This window comes from Adiantum capillus-veneris, chromosome 19, assembly GCF_014529385.1.
Source record: "Adiantum capillus-veneris isolate H3 chromosome 19, ASM1452938v2, whole genome shotgun sequence".
NCBI classification, from domain to species: domain Eukaryota; kingdom Viridiplantae; phylum Streptophyta; class Polypodiopsida; order Polypodiales; family Pteridaceae; genus Adiantum; species Adiantum capillus-veneris.
This window is the reverse complement of record NC_140949.1, coordinates 70,969,875-70,995,442: the sequence shown is the minus strand read 5'-3', so window position 1 is coordinate 70,995,442 and position 25,568 is coordinate 70,969,875. Positions and strand designations below refer to the sequence as shown.

Below are 25,568 nucleotides of genomic sequence, written 5' to 3'. Positions count from 1 at the left end.
TCAGCCCATCCTCACCTGGACAGCTACCACGAGGGAGGGCCCTAAGAGCCGTGTGCAACTCCTCAAGCTGAAGAGACATCTCTAGCCTCTGGCGCCATGTATCCGAGACCCTCAAAGTCATACACAACCTCTCCCAGGCTGCTTACTCGACTCCATGCACAGTAGCATGGTGGCCTCCAATCCTGTCAGAAGGGTCCTCCAACATGTTGAAGTCCCCTCCTACACACCAATGGTCAGCCTGTGGCAAAGACTCAACAATCTGTGACCAAAACTCTGCACGAGCACTCGCCACATTGGGCGCATAGATGTTGAAGAAGCCCAGAAGGCCACTCTGAACCTGCATAGTAATCCACAAAGCCCTGCCTGGCACAATAATCCCTCTGCCCACAATGGCTTGCTGCAATGAGTCCGCAATAGTCATACATACCCCACCTTGGATGCTTCCAGGTCCAAAAGGAGCTGACCAAAAGGTATCATACCGTCCACGCAAAATCTGACCACATCGCCGAATGCGGCTCTTAGACAGATGTTGCTCCTGTAGCATAAGGAGATCAATCTCTCCTCCCACAAGGCAACGCTGAAGCTCCCGAGGCAATCGGCCCTGCTGTCGCTGAAACTGGGGCCCACCTAGTCCTTGCACGTTCCACGAGACGATCCTCATGGGGAGCGAGAGAGAACAGATGCTGCCGCAGTAGCAAGACGGGCTATCTTCGAGGCTGGCTTGGATGGGGAGTAATCCGCATCTGAGCGTCCTCTAGATAGGCCAGACGGTAGTGAGTGCCTAGCCCAAGCCCAAGTAGAGCGAGCCGTGCGTAAAGTAACCTCCTCTGTCCAGGAGTCCTCATGAATGTTTACATAGCAAGGCAAACACTGCGTATCAGCAAAAAAGTACACCACAATGTGCCTACATCCTGTTGAGTCTGGGGATGTCACTGCAAACTTGGCCAGTGGCCACAAAGTCTGCAACAAATCTGTACCTCCAAGTTCTCCCATGTGGTGAGAGAACTCGAGAACCTGTGTATGCAACCATCCCACCACTGAGTCGAGGGACCACTCTGTCTCTGTCCTACCACAAAGGGGGAAGGAGAAACCAACTGCTGAGTCCAAGGCCTCTGTCCCCCTAGCGGCGAGGAACAAAGCGTGGACCCTGAAGCAGGCTGCCTCGTGGTCTGCTGCGGAATCGGCGAGAAAGCGAGTGAACCCGTAGTCGAAGAAATCCCAGCGGCGACGGAGATCAATGCTCGTCGACCACGAGGGATAGCTGCAAGGGAAGATGTCTGAATCTGCAGAGGGGGCTGCAAGAAGGGCTGACCCTCTCTCGCTAGGCAACTCGTGGCAAAGGCGTTGCCAAGAGATCTCCTAGCCGCCGGCGAGGGACCAGTCTGCTGAGTTGACTGTGGAACTGGAGCAAGAGGGGGGTAAGAAGGAGCTTTGGGGGGGGCGGGGGGGCGTGCGGAGGGGAGGAAAAGCGGGGTGGGCCAAAAGAGGTAGGGGGGCGAGGTGGGGTGTGGACGGGAGCAGAGGGCGGGGTGGAGGATGAGGAGGAGGAGGGGAACTCTGAAGGGGGGGCGGCTGGCGAGGGTGAAGCGGAGGTGGAGGCTGGCGTAGGGGGCTCCTCCTGCTCAAGAGGACCAAAGCGGTTCCCCGTGGGAACCCACTGTTGTTGAGTAGGCACCTGAGGGCCACTCTGAGTGCCAGGCTGTCGCTGTGGCCCTTGGCGTCGACGGCCACGGGCCTGCTGCCACCCCTCCTCCGTTGGAGTCCCAGGCGCGGAGGGTGACTCTGAATCTGTGCTCTGTGCCGCTGGCTGTGGTTGCGGCCCAGCCTTGGCAGGATGGGGCTGGGGTTGAGGTGCAAGTCGTGGCCTCCTCCGTGGACAGGCCTTCTCTAGGTGGCCCATTTGTCTGCAAATGAAGCATTGGTTCGGGAGACCCGAGTACTCCACACTCTGTCTAAACCAACCACTCACCCGAGGCAGAAGGATGACCTTCGGGAGTGTGTGGATATCTTCGACCAAAACTCGAACTGAGGGGATGCCAGCCGCCTTGGCAGCTACTGATGCTGCCGTACGAGGTGTCTCCAGGACAGTCCGGATGGCGGAGCCAATCCTCGAGAGAAGTGGTAGGTACTCCCTCCGTAAACCCGGAAAGCAGACTGAGATGGGGATGTCTTCCTCCTCTACTAGCACATCCGAAGTCGGGTCAAAACCATGTCGCCACTGTCGAAAGTGGGCGCGTGATGCTCGGATGGCCAGTTGACTCATAGCTATGACCTTGGAAGCCATCTCGGAGGTCTCGAACTCGATCTGGTAGTACCCCCGTCTGAGAATCTGGACATCCAAGATCTTGCCCACCTCTGCGAGAAGGCGGGCCTGGAAAAGGTCATGCAGCTCTCCTCTGCTGGGTCGGGTGCCGAGAATCTAGCAAATGACCGAGGTCGCCTGCAAACGCTCTAGGGCTCAGCGGAGTCGGGCGAGGGGGCTTCGGAGGAGTCGCTCTGAGGTGGAGCATGAGCCTCCATTAGTGTCTGCTGCTCTAAAGGAGAAAGGTGGACGAGAAGGCTAACGCTTGAGACCTCGGCAGGAGCAGGCGGGGGGGGGAGGGGAGCGTGCAGGAGCATGAACGAGCCTATTCTCCAATAGTGTAGTAGTTGTATTTTCATTCTAGTTCTTACCCAGACATGGTATCAGATTCACTATTTTGTAACAGATTGGTCTCATAGGTCATTTTGGCCTTTTGAAGACGTAATATATCATTTCATTTCATTTCATCTCTCTCTCTCTCTCTCTCTCTCTCTCTCTCTCTCTCTCTCTCTCTCTCTCTCTCTCTCTCTCTCTCTCTCTCTCTCTGTGTGCGGAATGCCTAGGTGTCAGGACCAGGACAACAGAGCGTGGGCTCTTACGGCAACGAGCAGGCCCTCTCTCTCTGCCACGCCTTCCTGTTGCGTACTCCCCCACTAGCTGCACAGTGACCAACGCGCAGGTTTTCCACATTCCAGCAAAGCTGTCGTGCGGCAGATGTAGGGACTAAAGTTCGACATGGTAAATTAACAGCGATGCTGAAAAAAAATTACGTTTCGACTCAACAATATAGCCAACAACTAAGGTCGTGGCGTAGTCTCCCTGCTGGTCCAGCGTGCAAACCTGGTCCCTGTGGAGATGTAAGGAGAAGGCTAGCCTTCTCCAAATGCTTTTCAGTGAAGGCAAGCAATGGAAAAAGGAGAAAGAGGACTTACACGCAGAAATCCAAGCACTCAAGGAGGACTCTCAAGCATTTAAAGAGGAGATTTCATCCCTCAAGTGAGAGCTTGCTAGTAGAGCAAGCAGTGGACTTGAAGGAGGAGAAATCCAGCCCTCGATAATAGAGGAACTTAAAGGTATCAAGGAGCAGATACTAATGATCAAGCAAGAAGAGAAGCAAAATGTGGCAAAGTCATTGTCGTGGGTGGATGTGATCACGAAGACATAGAAGAGGTGGATGAGGCCGAGAAATGGATAGAAGTCGCCAAGAAAGGGAAAGAGAAAGAAACAACATCTATCCCTACTTCTACAATCATCAATATGACATTAGAAGAAGAGCAGAGGAAGAAGACTAGAGCTTTGCATGTACGAGTAACCGGTCTAAAAGACCTGGATGATGTGGAAGAGGAAGTCAAGGAACTTCTCTTCATGATGGGTGGTGAGGCTACTCACAGAAAGGCATGGAGAGTAGGGAAGAAGAGAGAAGGAAGTGCGGAGGCTTCAAAGGAAAGAGCATTTATCATGCGTTTTCCCTCCATAGAAGCGAAGGACTTCTTGAAGGGCCGTCCCGCACTAAAGAAAACGGGGATATTTCTTGGGGATGACCTTACACTCTCACAGCTTGCCCATATGAAAGAAGTTATGCTTGAAATAAGGACAGCTCGAGAGAAAGGGAAAGTGGCCTTCTACAGGGATGGACGAGTGGCTATTATGGAGAGGCAATCCGCATTACGGTGCGAGACCTATGGGACCACACTCAAAGTTGCACTGAAAATTCAGCATACCATACTTTTTTTAATCTCTCTATAACCTTCTCTTTGTGCGAAGCGCGTGCACGCACACACACACACACACACACACACACACACACAGTAGCTTGATGTTGTGAGTTCGCAGAGGACAAAGCGTTGGCCTTGGCTGCAATCCAGCATTAAAAAAAAAAAAAGAAGAAAGGGAACAGTTGCAGAGCGTTGCCAGTGTGGAGGTGATTGCTGCGTTGGCATGAGGTAGACTACCTCCTGTGTGAAGGCCACGGGCGAGCACACTTTCCTCCCTCCCTCCATGCGTCCCGGCAGCAGCGTTCATTGCGGATTTTTTTTCACGCTATCGGCAGTCCTTTGTTTTTTGTGTTGTTTTTTTTTTGAACGCTGCCCCCTTTATCAAGTAACCATTTTAATGTTTTTAAGTGGCCAGGCCTTTTAAGTGTGGACATCTTAAAACTTTTAAAGATAAGTATGAAACCTGCAGACTATTAAAAAAAACTCTTACAGAGACTGAGTTTTTGCCAAAAGAACTCAGTTTTCAGCCCTTTGCTTCTCTCCCACTGCTCCTCTCTCTCACCTGCTCGCAATCCCACGCTCCCGCTATCTCCTGCTCGCCTTCGGACGCCCATGCCGACGCGTAGAGCTCCTCGAAGTTCAACTTTTCGCGATCCAAAAGTGCAAAAAAGGCCGAGTTTTTCACGGACTTTACCATGGATTCCTCCAGCTCGGATGTGCAGCGTGACGACGTGCCAGGTAATGTTCCAATTCCATTCACATATGCTCTCTACACATGGATTACAAGTACTTTCCAGAGTTTTGACCAACGTGTTACTGCTCTGGAAAACGCGAATGTTCAGACAAACATTTGCTTGGCCTCTCTCGAAGGGGTCGTGCAAGGGCTTAGTTCCCGGCTTACTTCTCTAGAAAATATGGCTCACTCAACGACTGCGCGTATTTTCGAGGGCAAAACCCATCTCCAGCAATTGCGGACGCAGATTGTTGCTTTTGGGCGTTCACAAGGTGGTCCAATTGCCACGATTCCGTACAAAACTACAAATTTCTCAAGGGAAGAGGAGTGTACGGAACTGGCTGTAAATAACTAGCTGCATCAATGGACCACGTATTTTGATCTCCATGGGGAGCATGATGAATGGAGGATTCGGACGATTCCTCTCTATCTGCAAAGTAAGGCGCTTACCTGGTGGCGCGACATGACAGACAAGCCTACGACGTGGGCTGATTTCTATGTGAAATTCAAGAGGGATTTCCCCAAAATGGATCCTTTGAAAGCTTACGCCAAACTGCAGAGTCTTTCGATGAAAGCTGTCTTTTGATAAGTACACCAAGGCTTTCAAAGAAGCGCTCACCTTCTGCAAGGTGGATTCCACGCACGCTGTGTTCATGTACTTGTTGGGATTACATGAAGATTACCGTTGGGTCTTAATCAAGGACAAATTCCCGATTGACGTCGAGGATGCAGTGGCAAAGGGCAGGTTGTTCCATTTGATAAATGGAGCGAACTATGAGAAGAAAAGAACTGTAGACCACCAATCCGATGAGGGCGCTTCGAGGAAGCGACCTCGATTCCAGCATAAGTTTAAATCACCGCCGAGATCTTCTTAGGAGAAGAAGATAGCCAAAAGTGCTTCAGTTGTTGATGCAGTGAAGAAGGGGGCTTGCTTTGGATGTGGCCAGACAGGTCACCAAATCAAGGATTGCCCCAAGAAGGAGAAGACACAGAAACCGCAAGGTCGTCCTTCGGTTCAGATTCACGAGATCTCAGGTAACTTTGATGTCATTCAAGTTGAAATGTCTCATTTAACGCACAGTTCATGCACTAATTGTACTTTTAGCACCAAAGCGTTTGGTAAGCAAGATCTTCTCCGGTCCCCCCGGAAGATCAATGGTCACGACGTGACCGTACTCCTTGATAATAGAAGCTCACACAATTTTGTGGATGCAAAATTGGTGCAAAAACTGAGCCCGCGGGACATTGACCATGAGTATCACGTGAAGATGGTTCATGGCGTGGATACAAATGTATGGAATCGGATGGTTCCAGATTTGTCGCTCGAGCTGGCTGATTACAAAGAGAACCTGGATTTCCACATCATGCGCCTGGACAGAGCAGATGTAATTTTAGGAATTCCATGGTTTTATGATAAACAAGACTCATTGTATATAGACTATGTACATCACTCTCTTGTTTTTGTTAAGCAGGACATGCCTCATGTATCTGTGTTGATTTGTAATCAGAAGTCTGTAAATAATGTTTTGCAATACCAGTTGTTATGCTTTGGAAATGTATAAAGAAACAAAGTCTTCTGATGTTGACTTTTATCAATGTGTACCATCTGCTTGGTTTGATTCGTTAGTGCTTGGTACTTTTGTCACTGAATTTCGTAAAAATGTTTCATGTTGCTCTGTTGAACTTGGGGATTCCGACGAGTCCAACCTTATCCGAGAAATCATGACTGATTTCGAGGATGTTTTTCCTTATGATCTACCTCCTGGCTTGCCGCCTTCAATAGGAGTAAATCATGGCATTGAGTTGGTGTCTGGTAGTCAACCCTTCTCAAAGCAACCCTATCGGTTTAGTAAAACCGAGGAGGACGAGATTCAGCGACAACTGAAAGATTATCTCGACAGGGGTTTTGTTCAGCCAAGTAAATCTCCGTGGGGAGCACCAGTGTTACTTTCTCGAAAGAAGGATAACACTATGCGCTTCTGCGTCGATTACAAGGGGTTGAACAAACTCACTGTCAAGAACAAGTATCTGCTCCCGCGCATGGACGATCTGATAGATGGGCTCCACGGAGCGTTGTATTTTATGAAGATAGACCTGCGATCAGGCTATCACCAGATACGGATCAAACTGGAAGCTATTCCTAAGACAGGTTTCCATACGCATTATGGTCACTACGAGTTCTTGGTCTTGCCTTTTGGTTTGACCAATGCTCCAGCTACGTTTCAGCAGATGATGAATGATCTACTGAGACCATTTTTAGGCAACTTTGTTGTTGTATTTCTCGATGATATCTTGATCTACAGCCGACGTTTGTCTGAGCAGTTAGCGCATATACGCGTTGTTCTCGAAGTATTGAGAACTGAGAAGCTTTATGCTAAGGCTTCTATGTGTGAATTCTTCAAGAAAGAGCTTCTGTACTTGGGTCACATCATTACTCGCGATGGAATTCGCGTCGACCCTGAAAAGTTAGATAACGTGTGAAATTGGCTTATTCTGAAGAATGTGCACCAACTAAAGTCATTTTTAGGCTTTACAGGATTTTTTCGCAAATTTATCAAGGATTATAGCTCCATTTACGCAAGTTTTAAAAGGAGGGGTGAAAGGGCCAAAGACTTCGGGTCCTCACCGTAAGGGTAATCCCCCTGTTGTCTGGAATGAGCGTCTCGACGAGAGCTTTCGGACACTAAAGCACTTGGTGACTACTGTGTCAGTATTGCACATTGTGGATCCTAGCAAACCGTTTGTGGTTGAGACGGATGCTAGTGATTATGCCATTGGTGGAGGTCCTATTACGTTTGAAAGTAAGAACTTTCTGACACTGAGATGCGTTATCCAACGTATGAGAAGGAGCTTTACTCCGTACTCCACGCCCTGAGGAAATGGCGGCACTACTTGTATGGCTCTACGTTTGTTGCATGGACAGATCATCACTCCTTGCGCTATATCTGTGATCAGGGTGACCTCAGAGGCCAGAAGGCTAGATGGGTTGAGCTTATGCAAGAATTTGACTTTGAGATCCGTTATAGAAAAGGATCCAGCAATCGAGTTGCCAATACGCTTAGCAGGATTCCTGAGGTCAATGCCTTGTCTATGGTTGAAATCTCGACGGATTTCTATCTCTCTCTCCGAGGGCTATGTCGTTTCGATGGCCATTTTGGCAAGATATGGAACGAGGTCGAAGCGGGGCATGACTCGCGTACAGGTTTGGGTGATCCAGAGACCCAAGTGAGTCGTGTTGGAGAGCCGAGACAACGACAATATTCCATTAGAGGTGGACTATTGTTCAGAAATGGAAAAGTTTGCGTGTAGGAAATTGATGAGGTTCGACAAAGGATTTTGTGCGAATGCCACGATGTTCCTAGAGCTGGGCACCCGGGCATTCAAAGAACTTTGGCTTTGGTCAAGCGATATTTCTATTGGCCAAGGATGCGCTCTTACATAGAAAGCTATGTGAAGAGATGCGCTCATTGTCAGGTCAATAAGGCAGATCGCCTTAGGAAAGCTGGCCTGCTACATCCATAGGAAATCCCAGATGCCAAGTGGCAGAGTATTTCCATGGACTTCATCGTTGGTTTGCCAAATACTAGTCAGAGCAATGACGCTATTTGGATTGTGGTCGATAGACTCACAAAACTAGCGAAGTTTATACCAACGAAGTCGACAGTAAAAAGCCATGAGTTGGCGGTTTTATTTGTCGATCAGCTTTATAAGCTGTATGGTTTGCCAGATGATATGATATTGTGAGTGATTGAGATACTAAGTTCACTGGCCGATTTTGGCGAGATGTGTTTGCTCATCTTCAGACGAAGCTGAGTATGTCGTCTTCTGACAATCTTGAGTCCGACGGACAAACTAAGAGGATGAATTAGACGTTAGAGGACATGTTGAGAGCCTATGTCTCTCACAGACAGTCTGATTGGGAAAGGTATCTTCCAGAGTTAGAGTTTGCCTATAATAGTAGCAAGCATTTTGCTACTGGATTTAGCCCGTTCATGTTGATATATGGATTTGAGCCTAAATCCCCAATTGCTATTGGCTTAGAGAAAGTCAAGGAACGCCAAGCTCGTGATTTCCTTTATGACATGCAAGAAATGCTCGAATTGGCTAAGGATAGTATAAGAACGGCTCGTGATTGAGTCACTACTTATGCTAATCAAAAGAGATCTCCAAGGACTCTAGATGTGGGACAATGGGTCTATCTTAAGATAGCCAAGGATTCCAAGACTATGCGAATAGCAAAGCATTATAAGCTTTCAGCTAGATATTGTGGTCCGTTCTTGATCACAAAGAAAATTGGCCAAGTTGCCTACAAACTGGCTCTTCCTTCGGATGTTAGTGTATATCCAGTGTTTCATGTCAGCCGCCTTAAACTAAAATTAGGCGAAGCCGACGTTGTTGTGCCAACCGAGGAAAACGTATGGCAAGATATGCAAACTGAGTATATTGCTCGAGAATTAGAGGCAGTTTTAGATCATCGTACCCGTCATTCGCGCCAAAAGACTTATGACGAGTACTTCATTAAATGGAAGGGTCAATCTGAAAGGTTTGCTACTTGGGAACCAATTAGAGCTTTGAAAGCTCAGTATCCCCACTTCATTGATGATGAGGACATCAATGGTTCTTAAGGGGGGAAGTATGTTGTGTTCCTCTCATAGGAGAGGGGATCTAGCCCAGACGCCGTTGGGATGGGCATCCAGTGTCCGGGCGGACGTAACCCGCCCAGTGTGGCCGGCCATTATTATAAAAAGGAGGCCAAGGCCTCATTTGCAGTTATCCACCCCCACTGGCAGAGTGCGAGTGGTTAGCCCGCGAGGCTAGGAGTGCGCAAGGTCACCTCGAGGAGGTGAGGCCGGGTGGTAAGGGACGCTCGGTCGTACAGGTGCATGCCTACGTCCTCGAAGCTTGGCCTCAGCAGGGGGGAGCTGTCGGATGGTGGCTATGGTCGGGTGGTTCGTCCAACGCGTGTCTATAGGCGGGTCTGTGTAGTCGGGAGATCCATTCTCCTTGTTCGTTTCACTATGACTTAGGAGCCGGGACGGCCACTAGTTGAGCTTACTCTGACACACTCAAAGACGCTCCATGATGCAGCATCCGAGGCATATCCCCACAGTCAACCTACACGGAGACGACCTGGGAGCATGCCCCAGAACAACTGGTATGATAAGGAGTGTAGAGAGACGAGGATCAGACTACAAAGGAATGTGCTTATGGGTATTACTAGTCACGACGTATATTTCACCGCCTAGTGCGACGAAAGAAGACAGCTTATATATTTGAGTTGGAGCGGGATCTATATCAGCTATTTATGAGTCAGGACTCAAGCGAGGCACGGAGGCTATTTTAGGAGCTTTCACAACCACCACCCATCACCTCCACAGAGACATGGGGGGAATATGCCACTTCTCTCTACACAGCATCAGGGCAACCACCTATGTCGGACCCACCAGAGACATGCCCAAAGGGATGTCGTGGTATTTAGTCAATGCTATGCATGATGGAGCTGATGGTAATTTGTCTTCTGGGTGACTACCATGCGTCTATAAGTTGCACTTTCCTTTAAGGGTGAATCTGGGCTTATCCAGGATTCATCTAGGTATACATTGATAAAGGATGTTTTGGGGCTCTTTGTACTAGAGATATACCGACTTAGGGAGAGAATCTTGATGAGGAAAAGATCAACACATAAAGAGCTGGTGGTCGAGAGACAGCTTATGGCTTTCTTCACCAACACCACTCTAGAGACTTCTGAGCAACAACACAAGATGCCTCTTCTATAGGGTGTGTAACTTGATCTACTTGATCAAGCAGTCTAGCTGAAACCGGCCTGTTCAATCCAAAAAGGGCGGTAGACTTTACTTTAAACCTTGATTTAGCTTTCACCCATTATTAGTCGTCTATTTTACCTGTACTTTCAAGACACAACAAAGGGGAGAGGGATACAGGCTGCTAGATTGCACCTGTATGAGTAGACGGACACCAGATTGGCCCCTAACTTAGGCGCCCCTTTCGGTATTTCTTTATTGTTCAAAAGAGGGAATAAACGCTGTGGTTCCCTACAAGCTGCCCCGCACAAACTCGGCTGAATTTCCACTGTTCCAGCCCGATTTCGGCAGCATAACTGTACTAGAACTCTTCACAGTCAGTATTCCCACGCATTGGCCGACTTTCCCGACGCATACGGGCACTTTGCAAAACCTGGCGAGAATCTGCAGCACGCTGAATTCTCTGTTTTCAGCCCTGAAAATGCGCCAGATCACCTGTACAGCGGTCCCCTTGCGTCCCCGAACCTCCTGGGGGTATTAGGGTCCGTTTAGGGCCAAAACCCTAAACCTGCAAAAATACACAGCATGCTGTAATTTACTGTTTCGGGCTCCGTTTCGCGTGCCGGCCGCATCCTTAGCAAGTCCTCGAGCTCCCGCACCTGTAGGGCTACTTGCCCGTTGAATCGGACAAGATTTCGAGCGTGAAACCTCTCCGAATTCACCTGTACCTGCGGGGGGATTAGCCGTTAGCTAATCCAGTACCTGTGCACGAGGCTCTTGCCTCGGCAATCGCGCATGAACCCACACAACTGTACATTGGTCAAATGAAGAGCCCACTAGAGGGGCATAACATACTGCCAAAGGGGAGAGAGAGGGCAGTGCGTAGCGTGCAGGGCATCACTCCTGGCACCGCACTGTGCATAAGAGGGAAAGCAAGCACTCCATAGCTCTTAACCTGTGACAAATCTGAAAATGAGGCTCTCCCCCTCCTAAATTCAGCGCCACTTCTTGTTGCATGAGGCAAGTGCACCAGAAGGTGCCACTTGGTACATTTATAAGCATTTTCCCGTTTCGGGGTTGCCGTCTAAAAATATCCCAACTGGTTGCCCAGTTGACTTCACGGCAGAGCAAGAAAATGTTCCCTTTTTCATTCCGGAGGTAATGATGCCAACACATTTTCAGGTCCCAAAATAGCAGTTCCCTAAATTTTAGGAGATGCTGCCATTGTATCTTTCTAGGTCATCCGACCCTCTTTGTACATTGCGGCCACATCCAGAACTGAAATGTAGCCTCTGTAGCAAAGGATTCCACTTTGGCTAGTCAATGACCCCACTTGGCTAACCATAGTCCTTGTCCAACCTTAGTGCTCTCTTGCCCTCAGGCCTGGACTCCCTCTGGACAGTTCCACACTAGCTATGCAATGCAGGGCAGTTAGATTTCCCGAGGGGTGTTTCCAAAAAGTGAAAGTAAATAGATAATAAGAAAGAAATCAACAAAAAGGATAGATAGTAGTCACACGCTGGTGACACTAGCTTGTCCAATTCAGATCACAGTTACAAGGGACGGGGGGGACGGGCCCTAGGGCCGGGGGACGCCCAAAACTGGGTCGGGGACGAGACCAGGACGGACGAAATTTTGGCCAGTCGAAGGGGTCACAGGCAGCTGGACCGGGGATGGCAGGGAACGGACGGAATGGCCGGGGACAGCAAGGAACGGTCGGGAACGGAAAAAAACAGGCGCCTGAAAAATTTCGAAATATAAAAAAACTGACCGTTTAAAACGGCCAGTTGCAGCCAACGACCATATTTTTGGGGGGGTTTTGGCCCTTGGGAGGCTATAAAAGCCCCCTTGGGTCTCATCTTCCCTCAAGCTCTCCTCTCTACTCGGAGTCTACGTCGCTCTATGACTCTACGCCGTATGGTCTACCTTCTAGAGGCTTCTAAGCCTACTACACTCTACACTCTACCCTTGAGTCTCCACTCTCTCCCTCTTCTACCCTTTGAACTTTGAAGCTCTCCTCTACTCTCTCTCCACACAAGCTCTCCTCTAACTTCTAAGCTATTAGCTGCTCTAAGTTTCTAACTCCTCTTAACTTCTAAGCTCTACTCTCTCTCCACCATCATGTCATCTCAAGCCAACTCCACTTCTCAAGTTGGCTCTTCTCGAAGGAGGCCCGCCCTGCAAACATGGTCGTGGTGGGATGAAGTCGACTCTAGCATGTGTGGGAAAGATGGCGGTGCAAGACCATGGACATGCAAGCTATGTCCGTACAAGAGAACGGGTGGTGCAAACAAAGTGCGAGCCCATCTTCTTCATGAATCCAGTCTCGAGGTGAAGTTTTGCCCTCGAGTAACTGCCGAGAAGAGGTTGGATCTTCTTGAGAAGCTCACGGTGTATGAGGTCACGGAAGCGGCCAAGAGGGGCCGTTTTGTTGCCGTTGATCCCTCCGCCACGGCGACACCGCGAGAGCAAAGGGAAGCCAACCTTGACGACATCTCTCAAGCGTTCAAGACAAATGCATCTACACCGGTCCTCTTCCGTCGTGCATCGCCAAAGCACCCTCAACGAAAATTGGAATCCTAAATTGAAGGAAGAGGTGGATAGGTCGGTTGCCCGATTCTTCTTCCTCGACCACGTTGCCTTCCATGCTTCGCGGTGAGTCTCCCTTGGCATATGCACATTGCAATCTCCCATTATGGGTTCTTGACTCTGGACTCTCCATACTAACACAACATGCTCTATTTTGTGTGGATAGGTCTCGATACTTTCGAACCATGGTTACGAAAATAGGGGAATATGGCTCCTCTTATGTGCCACCTTCATCGGAGCGGCTTCGCACCACCCTCCTTGACAAAGAGAAGCTTGCCGTGGAGCAAGCGGCACAAGCAACGAAGGATTTGTGGGAGACCAATGGCGTCTCTCTCCTTGTAGATGGATGGAGCGACACCCGCAAGCGGTCCATCCACGGAGTGGTGGCCTACTCTCGGGGGGAGATGTACCTTGTGGAGTCACATGATGCATCCGATAGTGGCAAGGCCACGGAGATGCTTGCTGCGGAGTGGACAAGCACCATAGAGATCACCGGCCCGGAGAATGTCCTTTGTATGGTTGCAGATGGAGAGGCGTCAAATAGGGCAGCCGGGGCTATCATTGAGGGCATGTATCCCAGCATCCATGTCACATTTTTCATGGCGCATTGCCTCAATAACCTCCTCAAGGACATATGGAACTTGTCATGGATTTCACCCACCATTGGTGGCGCCTCTCGAATTGTCTCCTTTGTGCTCAACCATCAAAAAGTGCGCCATGAATTTTGAAAGAGGAGCCACTTGTCCTTGCTCAAATATTCAGAGACAAGATTTGCATTCAATTGGCTTATGCTAGGCCGCTTTTCTACATGTGGCGGAGCCTTAAGGGGCCTCTTTCTCAGTGATGAGTTCCAGGCCATGCCGGAGTATACAACAGCAACAAGATTGAAATGCCGAGAATGGGCCGACGACGCCGCTTGGTGGGAGGAGATGAAGACTCTTGACGCCATGGTCGAGCCTATTCTACACCTACTTCGAGTTGTGGATGGCTTGCAGCCATGCATTGGCAAAGTCTACGAAGCCATGGATCGGATGATAGAGGCACTTGAGAAGCTTGTGCCTGAGATTCATGGCTTGTGTGAGTCGAGGTGGAATGGATACTACTCTCCACTTCATGCGGCAGCTTATGTGCTTGACGCTGAGTTTCAGGGAAGGCGTCAAGAGACCGACAAGGAGGTGAGCAAAGGATGACGGCTTGCATTGGAGTGCCTTGAGCCTAGCAGTGGCACTAGGCGCAAGATTAGAGACGAGCTACTCAACTACAGGCAAAAGAAGGGCTAACTTGTGCATGCTTGCCAAGAGCGTGACACACAAGGCAGATCTCTTCACTGAGTGGGAGATGGCACAAGAGAATCCATCTATGGCCGATACACTCTTGGAGGAGCTAGAGGAGGACCTCAAGCCTCAATGCGAGCGTCCCGAGGTCTCATACGTCACTGACGACCTCGACTACGACGAGGATATGGGGATTTAGCAGGCGAGCACTTCTTAAGTTTGATGATCATTCATCACTCTCTAGTCTAGACTCTTGAGTCTACGACTCTACCTACTACATAGCCCTTTGTACTTTTTGTTATCCTTGAGGCTTGTCCTAAGTCTTTTAGGCTTTTTGACTCTTGAGCCCTTGTGGCATCCACTTTTCATTTTGTATCCATCGATGTTTTATTAGTACATTTCCGCCTATATGACTCATATTCTTTGGTCTATTTAGTGTAAATTTGTGGTCAAAGTAATGCTCTATGTGTGTGGCATGTGTGTAGGTCAAAAAATGCCAAAAAAACTCTTTTTTTTTTTGCCGTTCCGACCCCCGTCCCCATTTCGTGACTTTTGCCCTCCCGTCCCCGTCCCCGTTCCCGACCCCGACCCCGACCCGCCGTCCCATGTAACTATGCTCCAGATGTCCGAGGCCTTGAAGATCTATGCATAGGCAATGCATGCACGTGAGGATTCAGGATAGAGTGAGTTACTCGAGACCATACGAGGCCTCCAAGGCTATCCACTATGGAGGAGATTGATGCTATGTTGCAATGATGTATGCGAGTGCTTAGGAGATGACTCGCTTCCTTTCTCCCATTCTTGTATCCCATTACTGCTATTTGTATCATGGAGGTTGTATTCTTGTTACCCATCAACTTCAACACCCCATTTTGGCCTTTTGCACATATTTATAAAATATGTCATTCCAATAGTCGACATACAGAACCTTGTTAGCTTCTCCTTTGGGTGTATATGTCAATTCCAAGAAATAAAAAGGAATGGACCACAGTTTTCGGACAAGGGAAACAGAAAGTGAAATGTCAAAAGAAAATAGTGGAGCTCTGGGAGTTTCTAGGAATTATGTAAAAGCTGGAGTTGTGACAAAAGCCTCCATTAACTATGCCAGAATAGTGAACATGAAAATCAAGTTATTAAGAGTGAGAAATCTTGAGGGCAGTCGAGAACTGAAATAAACTCTAGATGATTAACTCAAGAATTATTACATATTGATGAGGAAGGAAGGATATAGTTAGTTTCTCTCAAGAAAGAACGAGGCATAAATTATGTAAAAGCTGGAGTTTGCCAGAATAGTGAACATGAAAATCAAGTTATTAAGAGTGAGAAATCTTGAGGGCAGTCGAGAACTGAAATAAACTCTAGATGATTAACTCAAGAATTATTACATATTGATGAGGAAGGAAGGATATAGTTAGTTTCTCTCAAGAAAGAACGAGGCATAAATGGTAGCCAGTCTGATGTGATTGGAAGCCATCGAATGTACCAGATGGAACTTGATGTGGACCAGACACAGGAGACAGCTCTGATTTTTTTGTGCTGATTTTTTCGATTTAATGCTTCTTTTAGTGCTAGGCTTCATTATGGCTGAGTCTGCCCTTGATCTCTGGAGTCATGACAGAAACTCAGTACTCTGAACTTTGTGTTGATGTATGCTCATGTGTGTGCGCGTGTGGTGTTTGTTGTGTTGGGGAGCATGTGTTAGTACCTAGTTCTACACCCACTATTGGGCACTGACGACGTTAGTGGGGACGTTGTGGTATTTAGTCAATACTATGCATGATGGAGCGGATGGTTATATTGTCTTGTGGGTGACTACCATGGGTCTATTCCTTGCACTTTCCATCAAGGGTGAATCTGGGCTTATCCTGGATTCATCTAATACAACGCACACACGCACACGCGCATGCGCGCACGCACACACACACACACACACTTCAATCCATAGCCATCTGATTGTTGTTTTGAAGAGAAAAGATTTTGTTTGTTTATTAGACTCTGGTCCTTTTTTGTTATGGTTACATGCCATAAGAAACTATGCAAGGTCAAGGCTACTGCACTCTCTGTCTTGTTTTGGTGATCCTTACGATGGGAATTTCAGGTTGAAGACATGTTGAAACGAAGTTTTGCAGAGTTTCATGCTCAACGTTCTCTTCCAGAGCAGCAGCAGCAACTTCAAGCGGGAGAGGGTGAATTGTCACAGATGAATACTTTAATCAAGTAAAATCCAGGATGTCCTTATTCTTAGTTTTATTATCATTAGAACCTTGGCATAAAAACAAAGCTTGTGGTGATGTCAAAACGAAGTATGCTACCTGTAACTTGGAATCACTTCCTTCCGATCATCAGTGCAGTAAATTCTCTTGATTACTTAGTTTTTTCTCATTATTTAAGGCTTTGTTTGTAAACAGTTGCATACTTGGCGATCCAACAATTGAGGAATATTATGAGCTTGCAGTTGAAGCTGAGAACTTGGGGAATCAACTACACGAAGCTATGATACAGTCCAAGGGAGCACAGTCTCTTTTAACTCCAGGAAGGGTTGTGGTGGTTTATACTCCCTTTGTAAGTCTTGAAAACAACGAACATTGAGCTGGTGTTTGGATCGTTTTGGCAAGAAATAGTAACATTTACTGTTTGTCGTAGATAGACACCTGTGCCCACTCTAGGGGTTATCTTGAAAGCCTCCATGCCCAATCTAGGGTTAAAACATTGGATTGTCCTGGCTATAAATCGAGGGACTGATCTTGTTCAGTATAGTACGAGCAAGCCCACAGAGAGTATGACACCTGCCAAGTCACCAGCTGATGGTTACTACATCAGCAGTAAGAGCAGTCGTGGCATCCCGGACGACTATTCTGTCACAGGACGAGCATCTCGGAAAGGTACTGGCATAGTAAAAGTCACTCTTCCCTATTTTGGAACAACAGGTGGAACAGGTTATGTGGCTATGGAACTGGAAAACAAAGGCATAGTGACTATATGCAAATCAAAAATCCCAGTTGATACAGTCCGCCTTCTGGAGGATGTGAGCAGTGCTGCTTACTCCTTGACTGTCCAACAGCTGTTGCAACTAGAAAAGGAATATCCTGGCCAGGATCCTCCTGCACTTGACCCAATCAAAGGTGTTTACTTACTGCTGTCGATTTTAACACCTTAGAAAAGAGTTTAGCCAGCTAACCACTGCTGAACTTGTTTATTTTGACAATTCTGAGGCAGAACTCAAATGGGTGTGTTCTTAATGAGTTTTTGTAGATCTGAGGCTTGGTGATCTTGCTGTGGTTGAAAAGTATTATGCTCGTCAAATGCTTCTTAACAAAATGGCAATAAATAAATGTCATCGCTGCACAAAACTTCAAGAACATTACAACCTGTTTAAAAGCCAATCTGCTCTCAAGGAAAAAGTGAAACAACTGAAATACGAGCTCTCAGACGCAGCCCTACAGCAGATGCCTGATTTTCAGCAGAGAGTAAGCACAAACACCTACTCCTTCTTTTCCCATCATGTATCTGTTTGTCTTATTCTGATGTCTCTGGATGAGAATTCTCTATGCTTTGAGCAGATCGAAGTGCTACAGGATGTAGGCTGTATCAATTTTGAACTAGCTGTTCAACTTAAAGGGCGAGTTGCTTGTGAAATCAACAGCGGGGATGAGCTTATAGCTACTGAATGTTTGTTTGAGAACCAGCTGGTTGATTTGGATGCTGCAGAAGCTGTGGCCTTGCTATCAGCACTTGTGTTTCAGCAAAAAGATGCCAGTGTACCTATGCTGACTCCTCGACTGAAAGCCGCCAAGGATAGGTATGAGCACTCTTATAAACTTTCAAAAGAGGAAAGCTGAGTGTTACAACTGAAAAGTAACTGGCTTAACATTCAAGTGTTTATTTCTTTTTCTGAAGGTTTTTATGTATTGAATTCTTTTTCAAAAAAGCTGTATTCACCAATGTTAAGAACCGAGTCAGTGTCACTGGAGTAGTGAAGTTTGTTACAGGGTGCTCGGTGCACAATATGTATGCTCGCTGAGCAGTATGTTCAAAGTCTCATGCAATGGTGAAACAAACAACAGAACTGAAAATAGACTGAATAGAGACAATATGCCAAAGCAATGGAAGCAATACTCAGTAGACTCAATACACACACAATGATTAGCAACTCAACCTCAGGACTCTGCAATTAACCAAACACAAGAGACTGACTAGCAGCAAACTTCATAGCCTGATTATTGCACTTCATCCGAGCAGAGCAAAGTGGAGACTCTCGTGGCCCCTTAAGGTATGGTGCATGCTTACATCCTTTGTTGTTCAAGAAAGGGAAAGACGCTACTGGGGAGCTGAAAGAGTCCTACTCTGATAAGCGTGCCCCTAAAGAGCTACCTCGTGGCATCGTTGCTCCTCCCCATCCCCCCCCCCTCTTCCCCGTTATGTCCCGCTGAGAGGAGAGGGGATCTAGTTAGTGACACCGTTGGGATGGGCGTCTAGTGTCTTGGCGGACGTAGTGTGAACCCAGCTAGTGTTTCCGGTCACTTTTATAAGAGGCCAAGGCCTCATTTGTAACTATCGACCCCCACTGACAAAGTGTCAGAGGTTAGTGTGTGTTCCTAGGATATGCAAGGTCACCTCGAGGAGGTGAGGCTAGGTGATATGGGATGCTCGATCTTACAAGCGCACGCCTACTTCCACGGACGTTGGCCCCAATACAGGGGAGTTGCTAGATGGTGGCTAGGGGCAGGTGGTTCGTCCCAACGTGTGTCCATAGGCGGTCCATGTAGTCGGGAGATCCTTTCCATGTGTTCGTTTCATGGTATCAGAGCCTCCTCTCTCCCGTCTGCTCGCGTTCACGTGCTCTTGCCGTACCTGCCCACCCTTGGACACTCTCGCCAATGCGGAGAGCTTCCCAAAGTTGAACTTTTCACGAGGGAAAAGTGCAAAGAAGGCCTGTTTTTGCGTGGAAATTCCAATTTTCCACCTGGTTTCATCATGGATTCCTCTAGCTCAGTTGCACAACGTGAAGAGCGCCAGGTAACACTCAGATTCCATTCACGCATGCTCTATATACATGGATTATGAGTAATTTCAAGAGCCTCGATCAGCGTATATTTGCTCTGGAAAATGCAAATGTTTAGACGAACATTCATGTATGCTCTCTCAAAGGAGCCATACCTGGGTTTAATGCTCGAGTTGTCGCTCTTAAAAATACGGCTCAGTCGACGGTTGTGTGTGTCTCTGAGAACGACACCCATCTTTAGCGATTGTAGACACAAATTGTTGCTTTTGGGCATTCACTGGGTGGTCTCACTGTCACATTTTCGTACAAAACTACCAATCTCTCAAGGGAAGAGAAAAAATATACGGAATTATCCGAAACTAACTAGCTTCATCAGTGGTCTACGTATTTTGATCTCCATAAGGAGCATGATGAACGGAGGATTTAGACGATTCCTCTCTATTTGGGCAGCAAGGCGTTTACATGGTGGGGTGATATGATAGAGAGGCCTACGATGTGGGCTGATTTTTGCGACAAGTTCAAGAAGGATTTCACAAAAAATGGATCCTCTGAAAGCCTACGCTAAACTACAAAGCCTTTCGACGAAAACTTTGTCTACACATGCTGTGCACATGTATCTGCTAGGTCTGCATGAATATTATCGTTGGGCCTTGATTAAGGATAAAGCCCTGATTGATGTCAAGGATGGTGTGGCAAAGGCTAGAACATTCCCTTTGATAAATGGGGTGAATTATAAGAAGAATTTGGCCCATGGAAGTCACCAATCCGGCGAGGGAACTTTAAGGAAGCGGCCCAAATTCCAGCAAAAGTCCAAATCGTTGTCAAGGCCCTCTTGACACCACCTCTCGTGGTGCTCAAGAGAAGACACCACCCCCCCCCCCCCCCCCCCCCCCCCCCCCCGTCCCAGTCCCACCTTGCGCGCCACTGTAGCGCGGATAGTGGGTCGTGCTCTCTACAGTGGGTGCTCCCCAGTGCAATGTGCGTGACGTCTCACTCAAAACAGAATGAAAACACAAGAAACAATAGATAATAGCTAATCAACACAGAGACACTATAGGCTATAGCAAACGAGAACATATGGACTCGACTATCTCAAAGAACCGATACAGACTGTCACGAGTCTGTGGCAACTTTACTTGTTGATTTCTTTTTGGGGCAATTTTATTTGAGCCTCTGGAAATGCCAATGCCCGAGTTGCATGGTGTGAGGCAGACAGTGAGAGTCTAGGCCGGACGGCCAATGAGCATTGAAGTTGGGCAAATGGACTAAGGTTAGCCACAGTGGGGCTACGAGTGTAAATCACTTGATAGCTGGCCGACATTGCATTTTTCGATGTGGTTCCAGTGGTGATTGATGGTCAGATGACCAGTGTGAGTGCCATGGAAGCATCTCCTAAAATTTAGGGAATTGCTATTTTGAACTTGAAAATGTGTTTGCGTCATTACCTCCGGTATGACAAGGGGAACATTTTACAACTTTACCGCGAAGTCACCTGGGCAACTAGTCGGGAGATTTTTAGGCGGCAACCCCGAAACGGGAAATGGCTTGTAAACGCGCCAAGTGGAACATTTCTGTGCACTTTTCCTCATGCAAGAAGAAGTGGCGCTGAATTTATAGTTCGGAGGCTCATTTGCAAGTTTCCTATCACAGGTTAAGAGCTATGGAGTGCTTTCTTTCCCTCTTATGTACAGTGCGGTGCCAGGAGTGGTAGACTTTAGCTTTCGCCCGATGGTTACACTTCAAAACCAAAGCACGGCCAGGAAGCTAAAATGCTCCCAAGCAGACAGTGACACCTGTAGGCCCCAAAGGTTGGCGTCCCTTTTGGTATTTCTTTTTTATTTTTCAGGAAGGAGGAATAGACTACAAAAACCAGAGTGCTTGAGACCTTTATGTGTATCCAGCAAGATGGCACTTGTACAGGCAAAATTTTGGCAGCATAACAGCCCTAAAGCTTGCCCTGGACAGTGTTCCAAGCTACGACTAGATATCACTTGTGCAGGCAAAATTTCGGCAGCACAACAGCCCCAAAACTTGCCTTGGACAGTTTCCCAAGCTTTGACTCGTTTCCAATAGCATAGACCCCCTATTTCCTCAGCAAAAACAGTAATTACAGCACGCTGTATTTACTGGTTTTCTCGCTGTTTTCAGCCCTAAACAGCCCCCGAACTGTCGTCTAACAGTGGGGCACTATTCCCAATGCTCCCGGCATCATGACGGCTGCAAAACAGTCCAAATTCAGCGTGTACGCAGTGCAGAATTCGCACCTGTTTGGTGAGGTTGTCACCCTCACCGGTGCTTGCTTTGGTGTAGCAGTTAGCTACACCCGTTCCTCTTCAGAGAGGATCTTGCCTCGCCACACAAGCATAAGTCCCCACAGCTGTACATTAGTCAAATGAGAAGCCCACTTGAGGGTACATAAGAGGGAAACAAAGCACTCCATAGCTCTTACCCTGTGACAGGAAACGAGCCTCCCAACTATAAATTCAGCGCCACTTCTTCTTGCATGAGGAAAGTGCACATAAATGTGCCACTTGGCGCATTTACAAGCCATTTCCCGTTTCGGGGTTTCCGCTTAAAAATCTCCCGACTGGTTGCCCAGGTGACTTCGCGGCAGAGTTGTAAAATGTTCCCCTTGTCATACCGGAGGTAATGACGCGAACATAGTTTTAGGTCCAAAATAGCAATTCCCTAAATTTTAGGAGACGTTTCCATGGCACTCACACTGGTCATCTAACCATCAATCACCACTGGAACCACATCGAAAAATGCAATGCCGGCCAGCTATCAGGTGATTTACACTCGTAGCCCCACTGTGGCTAACCTTAGTCCATTTGACCAACTTCAGTGCTCACTGGCCGTCCGGCCTAGACTCTCACTGTCCGCCTCACACCATGCAACTCGGGCATTGGCATTTCCAAAGGGGTGCTTTAAAACAAGTCAAATAAAATTGCCCCAAAAAGAAATCAACAAGTACAGTTGCCACACACTTGTGACACAGACTCTGGTGTGGCAGCACACTCAGCTCCAGCCTAGAACTCACGGGTACAATGGGGGTGTCTAGGCTCAGATGTGTAGGGATGGTTCAGACGTGCTGCGTGCATAGACTCACTACACTAGAGGACGATGCACGACCATATATAAAGAAGATGATAAACATGACCCAACAGCTACTACTCATGTGTCCCACCGTAAAGAGCCACCAACGGCTCATAAATGTCAGCCATCTAAGTCTATCTCCAAACTGAGGGTGGTGACCTAGCCACGATGTCCACTAGACCACCGTCCGTATCCCTGCCACGTATCACTGCCAGCCCAGAGAGCGTTCCCAGTGTGAACCAGACCAGACCAACTGTACTAACTATGTGTCGTGTGAAAGTGACACTGTAGCCTGCTACAGGTTGCCCGCCACAAGACCACTCACTGTCTCGGTGAAAGGAAATATTGACCACTAGGTACCGCGTCTGTACGTCTTTCTTGAAGCAGGTGCTAGGCCCAACCATGACCTTACATGCTTCAAAAGTGGAGTTAAAAACACTGCACTGCTTGCAAACGCCTTAAGCCTTTGAATAGGCAGGAACCCAATATGATTGCATAGTCCAAGAATCCTAATTGGCAAAACAGAATGAGGCTTCATAGCAAAGAGATATGCTCGGTTTGGATCCAGCGCATCTTTATCCTCCATAACCATAGTGAGAGGAAAATGACATGGTCCATGCTTGCAGATGAACCTTGCAACACCTTCTGCAATAGCACTCTTCTCGAAAACAGGGATGACCAGAAGCTCGAGTAACACCGCAAATAAGGTTAAGCTCCATCATGATGGTAGAACGAAAAGCATTAACAGCAACAGATGGCAACCAGGTGAATGCTTGAAAGCCACAAGGAAACATCCAAAAGGCTCTTTAGCAATCTAATCCAAAAGTCTTCTGAAGTGCAGGGAAATCAGATTGAGGAATAGGAGGGACCGTTATGCAGCTTGCTAAGGGGCGGATCAGCGGGTGGAGGGTGATCAGGCTGAGGCTGAGAGGGTTGGCGAGGGTGGGTAGGGGGGACGAGGTCTAGGTAGGGGCTGGGTAGGGGGCGAGCGGTGGGTGGGGGGGGGGACGAGGGGTAAGTAGGGGGGCGAGGCCTAGATAGGGGGTGGGTAGGGGCGAGGGGTGCTTAGGGGGGGGGGGGACCAGGGGTAGGTAGGGGGTGGGTTGGGTGGACAAGGGGTAGGTAGGGGGAGGCGAGGGAAAGAGTGTAGGGGCGAGTGAGTGTGAGGGGGAGGGTAGGGTCGAGGAGATAGGGGGTAGATGGGGCGAGAGGGTGTGAGTAAGGGCGAGGAGGGAGGGAGGGGTAGTGAGGCCCGCATAGTTACCCGGAATGGGAACGGGAGGGTCCGGAACGGGAATGGGGAGGAGGAGAGGGGGGTCGGAATGGGAATGGGGTTGGAACGGTCCACCTAAAGTAAGGATTGAATTACCTCCATTCAGCTTAGTCCCAAAAAAACTCCTAAACAACACTAAAACTGCCCCCTAACCTGCTCTCAAACTGCACCAAATATGTTCCCCGAACAGCCCCAAAAGCCCACTTTTGTCCCCCAAATGCCTACTTTTGCTCGTTCCGCCTCATGTTCCGCCCATTCCAGAACACCGTTCCGGTTACACCCCGTTCTGGAGCGGCGTTCCGTTCCCATCTCCGTTTCGAGAACGGGACTCGTCCAGAACGCCGTTCCGGAACGTTTGGGCTGTGTTCCCCCCGTTCCCTGTTACAGTGAGTGAGGGGAGATGGCAATCCAGTAGATAAATATCATAATCAAGTAAGGGGGTTAGCTTGAAATCAACATTGTTTCAAGCTAGCCCCCTAAAGCCAACATAATAAACTCTGGGATCAATCGAAAATTGATCGCAGAGTTTATTATGCATAATAAACTCTGCAGACCTAAAGCCACTATGACGCCTGAGAATTGATGTCCAAGAATACACATAGTGAGACCCACTAGGCCATGCACCAGCATACAGACACTGGATGATAGAAAGGGTGTCACTTCGAAAATTTGCATCAAGTCAAAGCATGTCGTACAATGACACTTGCTGAAAGATGTTTTTCAAGATAGTCTCTGTTGTAGGCTTCTCTCTTTTGATCACTGCTTGCTCTGGTATCTTAAGCTTCTGCAAGTCCTCTACAGCTTCCATGAAAGCACCATCAATATCTGATAGAAGAGAGGTAGGTTGGCTCTTGGCACTACCTGCTGGTCTGTCAGCTACTAGGGGAGTTTGATTCATTTGTGTGACTGGAGACAGAAAAGTTGGACCGCCAGGGAGGCTGTGACCAAGAGCAGCTCTCTGTGCCCGTGTGAGCACACTAGTCGGCTCTTCCACCTGCTTCAACCCATCTTGAGAGGCAACTACAAGAGTGGAAGGCGGGTCATGTGGAATGGTGCTTACTGCAATGAGGTTAATCTTTGGGAATGTAAACTCCTGCTAGTTCTGGCTTGTGCTTGTAGATATAGATGCCGTTGTTTTGGGCAGTCCTTACTATAGTGATCCTTAGCTTCAGGGCAAGGAGGGGACCCTTCTGGCAACGAACATTTGCTCTGATAATGTCCATACTCCCCGCACCTATAGCACAAAATTGTCCTATTGGAGGGGCGAGGTGGTCTGGGCCCTTGCTGCATGGGGACGGATGCTGATGTGTAGAAGCTTTGGGGAACTGAAGGAGCATTAGCATGATAAAGCTGGGGGATGCGAAGTTGTTGTGCATACCTTGCATAGGACGTGTTGTCAACAGAGGTGGCATCGGGTTTTGATGGCCATAGGGTGAAAGCATGTTGGATGTTGGTGCTAGCCCTTGTTGGAGAGAAGGACCTAGACTTTGTTGTATTTGCCGCAATCCCTTGATATAGTAGCAATCCTTGTCTTCATGACCATATTTTTCGCAAAAATGGCACTAAGCACGAAGGGGACGGTCCTGTGGAGGGTGTCCTGGAGAGCGACACGAGCTGCACCATACGATAGCCTTAGTCTCCTGCTAAGACCTAAGCTCTGCTAGCTCTCTGTTGATTTGATCCAAAGCGTCGTGATGTGGGGGCTTCTCGAGTCTGAGAAAGATTGATTTCTCCTCTTGAAGAGCTCGTTGTAACTTTAGGGCTTTCAGTTCCCTATGTAAAGAAGTTAACAGATCAGAAGGACTTTCCGAAAACACTAAGG

The 25,568-nt window shown here is 48.1% G+C and overlaps 1 protein-coding gene across 2 annotated transcripts in view; it reads left to right on the top strand.

The window, feature by feature from the left end:
- Positions 1 to 25,568, top strand: part of LOC147434214 (RNA helicase, ATP-dependent, SK12/DOB1 protein) — a 233,370-nt gene that overhangs the window by 192,660 nt on the left and 15,142 nt on the right. For both annotated transcript variants that reach the window (XM_086490776.1, XM_086490777.1), the window contains exons 19-23: positions 16,474 to 16,592; positions 16,784 to 16,937; positions 17,023 to 17,497; positions 17,628 to 17,842; positions 17,936 to 18,174. In XM_086490776.1, coding sequence (XP_086346902.1) covers positions 16,474 to 16,592; positions 16,784 to 16,937; positions 17,023 to 17,497; positions 17,628 to 17,842; positions 17,936 to 18,174 — 1,202 coding nt within the window. The remainder of the gene's footprint in view (positions 1 to 16,473; positions 16,593 to 16,783; positions 16,938 to 17,022; positions 17,498 to 17,627; positions 17,843 to 17,935; positions 18,175 to 25,568) is intronic.